Genomic DNA, 9,968 nt, shown 5'->3' with positions numbered 1-9,968 from the left:
TGGGCTTACCTGGAAAAAGGGGAACTCCCAGCCGACAAATGGGCAGCCAGGAAACTCAAGGTCGTCAGTGCGCGGTACTGCGTTTACAACGGAATACTTCTACGCCGAAGTGTAGCTGGTCCTTATCTAACTTGCGTGGCTGGTAGAGAGCCCGCGATGCTAATGCGAGCTGTTCACGATGGTTCCAATGGGAATCACTCCGGAGGTCGGACTCTGGCTTTCAAAATCAAACGGCAAGGTTACTTCTGGCCTACCATGGTCACGGACTGCGAAAAATATTCTCGAGCTTGTGAGAAATGTCAGAAGCACGCCCCGTCAATTCATCAACCTACCGAGCTCCTGTCTTCGGTGTCCGCACCTTACCCATTCATGAGGTGGTCTATGGATATCATTGGTCCATTACATCGAGGACCAGGAGGAGTCCAGTACGTGCTCGCTCTTACTGACTATTTCTCCAAATGGGTGGAAGCGGCATCCTATGCGAAAGTAACAAGTGACGAGGTGGAACAGTTCGTGCTTAAGAGCATAATCTATCGCTACGGCGTCCCGTGTGAAATCATCACGGACAATGGCCCACAGTTCATTTCCTCGAAGTTCGAAGAGTTCTGCGCGAAGTGGAAAATTCGACTCAATAAATCAACTCCTCGTTACCTGCAAGGTAATGGGCAAGCCGAGGCGATGAATAAGGTCATACTTGCTAACTTGAAGAAACGGCTCGATGCTCGTAAGGGGCGCTGGCCGGACGAACTGCAGGGCGTCCTCTGGGCGATCCGAACAACACCTCGTCGGGCCACTAATGAGACACCTTTCTCCCTGGTTTACGGAGTTGATGCCGTAGTCCCAGCCGATATAGAAGTGCTCGGAGTCCATACCTCGCTAAATCCACTTCGAGCTAAGGAAAATGAGGAATTCCTACAGGATACTCTCGATACAATCAACGAGCGTCGGGATCAGGCTTTGGTTTGGATCCAGAATTACCAGAACGCAGTAGCTCGGTACTATAACTCCAAAATCCGAGGCAGACCCTTGGCAGTTGGCGACTTAGTCCTCCGGAAAGTCCACGAGAACACCGAGGAGCTCAATGCAGGAAAGCTGGGAATTAACTGGGAACCATACAGAATTACTCGCGAAGTCCGAAATGGAGTCTATCAGCTAGAGGATTCAGAGGGAAAACCAGTCCCGAGATCTTGGAATTCTTTACACCTTAAACTCTTTTACAGCTAATTTATTTGTATCGAACTACGATTTAGCTTGATCCCGATAAGGGTACGTAGGCAGCCCACTTCGGGTCCAGCTATCCATATTAATAAAATTTAAAGTTTTCTTAAACTTTTTTATTCATAATGGTTCGCAAAAAAAAAAAAATAATAATAATAATAATAAAAAAAATAAAATAAAATAAAAAGCCGAAGTCTGACTTCGCATCTATCATTTAAAGCCGAGGTCCAACTTCGCAAGCCTAAACCGAAGTTCTCACTTCGTATTCAGCTTCACGTTAAAGCTCAATGTTGCGAAAACTCTAAACCGAAGTCCTCACTTCGTCTTCCGCTTTACTTAAAGTTAAAGCTTAGTTTTGCAAAATTCTTATCTAAACCGAAGTAATCACTTCGTACTGATAGTAGTACTCTCTGCGCACTTTGGAGTAATGAAGCTATGAGTAGCTCCATAATCAAACATAACATGGGACTTAAACCCGCCTGTTGTACCCACGATCAGTCATCTCGGGCAATAGGCGAAGGGCCTAGGCCGGGTTTGTCTAATGAGCCAAGAGCGTGTCATTGATCGGCCCATCAAGCCTGGAGAAAGGACGGGAGCGCGGAGGTGCTTCGTGTTGGTCAGCTCGCAGCTCGGGCCTGGTCAAAGATTCCCGTATTCAAGAGGGTTAATTAGGTTGCGCAAATCTCGTCTTATTAATTATGCATTAATTAGGCAATAAATTGGTCGGTATAAATATGTAAGGGGGGAGTCTTTTGTAGGGGATGGAACATTTTATCCAAAAGCAATAATACAAATTCAAACTCTCAAAAACTCTCTCAATTCAGTTTGAAACTATTTAACGGCGATATGCTCCTCCACATTCAAATCACTTCGGAAGGAGAAGCTCAAACTCAGTTCTCACATTTGGCGCTAGAAGGAGGGGAATTTATCGCCTGACTCTCGTTAGTTCCGAGTTCATACACAAATACATTCCACACAACCACCGCTATGGCAACCAGCTCTCCCAATCAGGGATCCTTGGAGGTGATCCAGAAGCTCCTGCAGGACTTGTCCGAGAAGTCCGACCGTCAGCAAGCCGCCTCCGCTGCTCTTACTGAACGTTTCGACAGCTTGGAGGGTCAGATCTCCGCTCGACCTCTCAGCCTCCCACCACGCGTATGCCGATCGGGTCGATCTCCTGTCCTCTGACCAAAACCCACGTCGTGCTTTGGATTTCTCCGGTGTGACTCCACCTTCCACCTCGCAGGTGGCAGCAACAAATGTCACTCTGGGAGATTCGTTCCCGCCTCAAACCAACACGCAAACAGCGCCACCATTGGCTGGTGATGGCCACACTCTGGTTCAGCCCGGCGTCACCAGATCTTCCGAGGTCCCAGTCCGTCTTCCTCTCCCTGTAGATGGAAACACTTCGACTCCGGGGTATGTCACCAATCCCGAGATCTTCCGCATGCAGAGCGAAATCCGGGACATGCGGTCTGTGATGCACAGTGCAACCACAGCTGTTGCCAGCTTCGAGTAGTTGATTGCGAAGCTCGATCTCGTGCAACCTGTGCTTGGCTGCCTTCANAAGCTCCTGCAGGACTTGTCCGAGAAGTCCGACCGTCAGCAAGCCGCCTCCGCTGCTCTTACTGAACGTTTCGACAGCTTGGAGGGTCAGATCTCCGCTCGACCTCTCAGCCTCCCACCACGCGTATGCCGATCGGGTCGATCTCCTGTCCTCTGACCAAAACCCACGTCGTGCTTTGGATTTCTCCGGTGTGACTCCACCTTCCACCTCGCAGGTGGCAGCAACAAATGTCACTCTGGGAGATTCGTTCCCGCCTCAAACCAACACGCAAACAGCGCCACCATTGGCTGGTGATGGCCACACTCTGGTTCAGCCCGGCGTCACCAGATCTTCCGAGGTCCCAGTCCGTCTTCCTCTCCCTGTAGATGGAAACACTTCGACTCCGGGGTATGTCACCAATCCCGAGATCTTCCGCATGCAGAGCGAAATCCGGGACATGCGGTCTGTGATGCACAGTGCAACCACAGCTGTTGCCAGCTTCGAGTAGTTGATTGCGAAGCTCGATCTCGTGCAACCTGTGCTTGGCTGCCTTCACGTCCTCCGCCGCTTCGAAGTAAAGGTCCCCCGCCTTCTTCAGTTTGCCTCGGATCCAAGGTCGAGCACCCTATTTCAGCCTTCTTCATCCGAGCTCGGATTTGCTCGGCTCTCGCCATGGTGTCAGCATTCTCGGCCTCCAGTCTGGCATACTCCTTTACCTGAGCTTCGAGGTCAGCGATCCTCTCTTGAAGAAGGTTCACCTCGGAAGATGATGGGGAGGCGAACAGCTGATCCTCGTAGGACGCCACCGAGGAGTTGAACTCGATCATAAGCTGAAAAATTCAGCTCGTCAAAAACAGATAAAATGATAGAAAGAAACAGAAATAAGGACCAAAGGATGTTTACCTCGCCAATTTTGTCCGCAAAGCAGAAGAAGTTCGCGCGATTGACCTCGGTCATGTCAGCAAATGTCGGAATCCGAACTCCGGGCCGAATGTAGCTCCTCATTAGGTCGGCTGGGGATGCAGGGGGACTGAAAGATTTTTGAGCAAGTCATTTCAGTCATCAACTATCGAACAGTCAAAGGTATAAAATCAAGTGCATCTCAGAAAAAATTTTACCTCGGGCGAAAGGACGTTGTTCCTTCGGAAGGTTTCTTCCAGAGGAGTCTCCGGAGTCTTTAGGCGGTGGGGCCTCCTTAGATCTCCTCTCCGAGGAGGGACCCCTGTCCTTCGAGCTAGATCTACTTCGCTCATCCCCTGACGGGCCAGTCCGGGCTAGCCCCTTTTCACGAGAAGAGGAGGCGGTCTCGGGCTCCTTCCTCTTCTTTGATGAGTCGGTTTGCTGAGAGGAGACCTCAGCAGAGGTTTTCTTCGGCGCTGGGGGGAAACAGCGACCTCCCGTGGCTCATTGCTAGAGTCAGCAATGACAATCACGGGGGGAACCAACGGGCCAGCAGAAATCCTGGTTGATTCTATACCGAGCTCGGAGGAGCGAGTTGGAGGTGCAGAAGTCCCGCTCACCTCGGGAACGGAGGAGCTGGAGGGAGTCTTGATAGGGATGCGAGCTTTGCCTTCGGCAAGGGCCGCTGCCATATGCTTCTTTGCCTCTTTCTCGGCGATGCGGCACGCCCTTTCTTCCCTGTAGTTCATTTCTGAAACGCTCACAGGGTCGGAGCAAACAAGAGAGCGTCTTCCGAGCCTTGCTGTGGATGCCCTGATCCTTTCGCAGGAGAAAGAATCCCAAGCAATCTGACCTTGGCTGCAGAATCTCGAGAAGAACTCCGCGAATGTAGGGCAAAGCAGTCCGCGCTCAAAGTGATCTAAAAAAAAAAGTAAACAAGGATTAGAAATGAGGCGGAAACACAAAGCGACATCTGATCCGGACCCAGTAAAGAACACTAGGCTACCAATTTTCGAGGTCCACTTCGATACGTATGAGCTCGCGCGGTGGCCAAAAGTGAGCTCGTTGACCGGGAAGAAAAAGTAAGACTTCCGCCATTTCTCGTCCTTCTCGGGCAGGTCGTCGAAGACCTTCAGCCCGGAAAGCGGGCTCACGTAGAGTGTGCCCTTGGCACGGCCAGTCTTTACCGTGTACACCTGGAGGAAGTCCGCCAGTGACAGCTGGTAGTCGAACTCCTCCCCCAGAGTTTGGAGACACAGAACGGTCTGAACGAAGTTCGGACACATTTGGGGGAGAGCAAAACCTAGTTCGAACATCATCTTCACGATGAGCTCGGGAAGGAGAAACGACAGTCCACACGCGGAGAAGAATATCTCGAACGCGCAACAGTACCCCGGGGGAGGGTTCTCTGGAGACTCATGAGGTTCCGGGAATCTGATCTCGACCTCCGGTGGAATACCGGTGGATCCTCCAATCTCCGCAGAGAGAATTGACGGCTGGTGGGGGCCGAAAGCACCCAGAATCAAGGTTTCGCGGTTTTACCCGATGAGGATTTTGGAGGAGACATACATTTCCGGTAAAAGCAGTAAGAAATAAAGAATGAATGAAGGATTTTTCCGGCGAAAGTGAAGAAGTTCACGGAAGAAAGGAGAGAAAATCAAAGAACAGAAAAACGCAAACACAATTGGAGATTAAGAGTGGAAGAGAGAAGTCGAGTTTACCTTTATACACGGCACCAGGGAGTAATGATTACCTGGGGAAGTGAAAGGTCTCACACCTCTCTCTCTCTCTTATAACCAACACGCCATCTAGTGGGCCCCGAGGCTTGTTTGGGAAGGCAAATCTCATCATTACCACGATCAAATCGTGGAGATATGGGGAATATTCAGTTTTCCGAAGTTGATCGCTTGAAGGTTAAAAGTCCCCGAACTGCTCAGTTCGGGAGACTTGGGGGGCAACTGTTGTACCCACGATCAGTCATCTCGGGCAATAGGCGAAGGGCCTAGGCCGGGTTTGTCTAATGGGCCAAGAGCGTGTCATTGATCGGCCCATCAAGCCTGGAGAAAGGATGGGAGCGCGGAGGTGCTTCGTGTTGGTCAGCTCGCAGCTCGGGCCTGGTCAAAGATTCCCGCATTCAAGAGGGTTAATTAGGTTGCGCAAATCACGCCTTATTAATTATGCATTAATTAGGCAATAAATTGGTCGGTATAAATATGTAAGGGGGGAGTCTTTTGTAGGGGATGGAACATTTTATCCAAAAGCAATAATACAAATTCAAACTCTCAAAAACTCTCTCAATTCAGTTCGGAACTATTTAACAGCGATAAGCTCCTCCACATTCAAATCACTTCGGAAGGAGAAGCTCAGACTCAGTTCTCACACCGCCCACCAACAAGGTCCCTACACAAACCTCATGTGTTGAGAACTTAACACTTATCACAAGCAAAACATAAAATCTGAACCTAGTGAAGTTCACAAAGTTAAAGTACCAGAAATTATACATATGATCGCCCTAGCACTGGTTGCACCAGTCTGGACAGTCGTGTAAGCTCGTGGCGCATGCTCAATCCGTGCCACCTACTGCACTCCAGGCTGCACCACATGCTGCACCACTGCCACTGCCATCTACTGCAACTTAGGACACTTGTTTGATGTGCAGGCTCCCTGCAATGATAGGACACACGAACCGCTGCCGTTGGAGCACTCCTCTGGGGACAACTAGCTACCTTGTGATCCATGCTCCCACACCCGAAGCACCCTGCACCACTCGGTCTCTGCTTAGCCTCCCACTTCCTCTTGGTTCCCTAGGCAGGCTTGCCACCCTTGCTAGAACCTTCGTGATGATGAGCCTTCCTAGGCTGCACCGCTGGACTAACCGTCACTGCCTTTTCCCGGATATCCTCCTCAAACTCTGCTACAGTCTCAACCAGCTCTGCACGCGTAACATAACTCCGTCCCCTGCAATGGACCCTCAAATCATCACGAAGAGCCTTCATAAACCTCCTGATCTGGGCCTCCTCAGACTCCATAGCCCAACCCCCATAAGCCAGAAGTCGACTGAAATCCAAGTCCGGCTCCCGCACTAACCGTGTCCCTTGAGATAACTGAAGGAACTGCACCTCCAACCGGTCTAATGCCTCTCTCGGAAAGTACTTGCGGTTGAACTCCTCCACGAAGTCAGCCCAAGTCATCTCCCTCTGCACTCTCCTAGCAGCCACTGATCTCCACCACACCTGAGCATCACCAATAATATTGTGGACCCCTATGTCCACCCAAAACTCCTTAGGACATCTCAGAGTCTGGAAGTTACGTTCCACACTCGTCCTCCACGCATCTGCAGCAATAGGATCCGTACCACCCGAAAACCGTGCAGTATCATTGTTACGCATCTCCCTTAGCATAGACACATAATGAGAATGAGCTCCCTCATCCGCAGCCACTGGCCGCCGCTCCTCCGCCACCACTAGTGGCACTATATGAGCCTGAGCCGGTACCACTGTCGGCAACCGCTTCAATAACCGTGCCAAAAAGTCAGCAAAGTCAACTCTAGGAATTCCACCCGCTGGGACTCCCACACCCGAAACCCTAGCATCAACACCGCCCCCTCCGGCCACCCTCATGGAATCCTCCGGCCACCCTCATGGAATCTCTAACTGCTGTGTCTCTTCTCCTACCACGACCATGACCGCGTCCACAACCACGACCGCGTCCACGACCAGCAACAGCATCCTCTCTAACCATCTGTACTATCATGAACAGAAGGCTAAGCAAGCAATTTTTATAGAACACAGAAACATACATTCACCGTGGAATCACACAGTAGGCTCAAAGACGATGTTCTAGGAATCCATGCCACACACAATTGACTAACTCACATAATCAATTAAAGCATGCAAATCCCAAACATGTACAGCACAAAGCCCAAACGTCTACAACACAAAGCCTAGTGAACCCAAACCTATAACCGTAAGGGCTCTGATACCAAACCGAAACGACCGACCCGTTTTTTTTTTTAATAATAAATAATAAATAATATTAATTAATAAAATACTCTAAACTAGTGGTCCCATATCCACTAGCCACCTAACCACAATTACACTAACAGCGGAAATAAACAATACCAATGAATAATCAATAAATATCCAATAATAACTAACCAATATTAAAGCAGAACAATTAAACCAATATTCTAAACAACATGAATCATAGAACCACCAGCCTAAACCACATTCTAATGATTCAACTTGTGACAACCCGTCCCATGGACCCCACCAGCTCCCGCTAGCTTTCTCCCATAGTCCCTAAGCTGGCCTTGCAGGGCATCGATCCTAACCCCTCACCGTGGAAAGGAACTCACAGATCAATTTGGTGACAGCTTGTCCTGTGGGAAGGTTGTTAAAGGGTGGGGACCAGGGTTCGAGGAACGCCTGGCACACCAATAACCTACTAGTGGATTTGGATGTCCACAGTGAGGGGTTAGGATCGATGCCCTGCAGGGCCAGCTTCGGGCCTATGGGAGCAAGCTAGCAGTGGGCTAGTGGGATCAACGAGACGGGTTGTCACAGCCTCCCTCAAGATCTCCTATCTCAAATCATCAACATTGGGCACACAAATTCTCGACCGTGCACCAAGATAGTACCATGAGCTGATAACTGATACTCTGAACCAACATCCTTAGAGGCATTCACCAGCGCCAAATCCTTCTCCTGATCCAACCGCACCCTGCTCAGAAGATCCGCTCTATCAGCCGCCTCCAAACCCACCGGTTCTCAAGCCAACCACACCTTGCTCAACACACTGATTTCTCCTACCAGAGACTTCATCTTCTGCTCCTATAGTAACCTGCCAAACGAAGAAAACTCCTGATCTCTGTGGCATTCTGCGGTTTAGGTCAAACCCTGAAAGACTGAATCTTCTCCGGATCTACAGAAAATCCCTCTGCAGAAACAATATGACCCAGAAAAACCCATCTCACGCTGCCAAAAAATGCACTTGCTCAACTTAGCAAACAACTTATGCTCCTGCATCTTCTCCAGAACTGCCCTCAAATGCACTGCATGCTCCTCAGAACTCTTAGAATATACCAAGATGTCGTTGATTAAGAAAATGATGACAGACACGTCCAGAAACTCCTGAAACACGATGTTCCTCAATCTCATAAACGCTGCCGGCGCGTTAGTCAGCCCGAAAGGCATCACCACGAACCCATAACGCCCATACCTCGTCCTGAAAGCCGTCTTCCTCACATCTGCCTCATCTATCGGTATCTGATGATAACCCGACGCCAGATCTACCTTGGAGAACCAAATAGCACCCCTCAACTGATCCAACAACTCATCGATCCTAGGAAAAGGGTACTTGTTCTTCACATTGACCCGGTTCAAACCCCAATAATAATTACATAACCGAAAACTCCCATCCTTCTTCTTCACAAACAACACCGGCCCTCCCCACGGTGATACACTAGGACGGATGAATCCCTTGCTCCATAAATCCTCTAGTTACTTTCTCAGCTCTACTAAAAAAATACTCAAGTATGCCGACATCAACTCGCCGCCACATGAATATCAACCCTCTTGTTCGTCCAAGAACCTCTAGTAACTTGCCTCTTAGGAAAACTTCCACAAGATAAATTATTCCAGAAATAGCTTTTACACTTGGCAATTCTCCACAGCGAATCATCAATACGAGCGTAATAAAACAAACAAGTACCATACGTTCGCATATTCCAATTCACCACATCAAACGCCTTGCAAGCCAACTTAACCTACTTGACTTGTTTCCCCCCAGCAAGCTTACCAAAACCTTGAATCTAGCAACCCTGTCCATCTCCAATGAACTTCATCCACCATCGTCGCAACGATTAGTTAATCCTACCATGAAGGCTTCTCGTGAATCTTATGTACCTGGCAACCATGCCCTTGCCGGCTCATACCTGCTGCAGCTCTCCTTCCCGGGACTTCAGCACCACCGGCCACCCAATCCTTGCACATCAGCCACACATTCATGACCGTACCGATCATAAAACCCTGGCCCACCGGCCAACATAATCCTAAAATCCAAGATTAAACCACCATCACTCTCGAGGTCTACATTCCGTCGTTATGTTTATACTCACGTTCTATACATTGCTTGCTCCCAACTCTTGCACCCTTAGGTCGCAACCTTCGAGCCATACCGATCTCACTCTCAGACCAGCGTCTTCGAGTTATACCATCTCACTCTTGGACTATAATCCTCAAGATCTCGGTATCAGGGGAACTACTCATCCCCTCAGGGAAACATCATCCCTATGCCACTCTCG

General features: G+C 49.5%; 1 protein-coding gene across 1 annotated transcript; it reads right to left on the bottom strand.

Annotated features, from left to right (window-relative positions):
• Positions 3,769 to 6,289, bottom strand: LOC109127957 (uncharacterized protein At3g60930, chloroplastic-like). Its single transcript, XM_019233580.1, has 6 exons — positions 6,246 to 6,289; positions 6,075 to 6,126; positions 4,671 to 5,160; positions 4,242 to 4,583; positions 3,883 to 4,140; positions 3,769 to 3,794 (listed from the first exon to the last, which is right to left on the bottom strand). Exons 1-6 carry the CDS (start codon positions 6,287 to 6,289, stop codon positions 3,769 to 3,771), a joined length of 1,212 nt encoding a protein of 403 aa, XP_019089125.1.

The sequence above is a fragment of the Camelina sativa genome, chromosome 12 (assembly GCF_000633955.1).
Source record: "Camelina sativa cultivar DH55 chromosome 12, Cs, whole genome shotgun sequence".
NCBI classification, from domain to species: Eukaryota; Viridiplantae; Streptophyta; class Magnoliopsida; order Brassicales; family Brassicaceae; genus Camelina; species Camelina sativa.
Note: the sequence above shows the minus strand (reverse complement) of the source record. Positions and strands in the feature narration are given on the sequence as shown.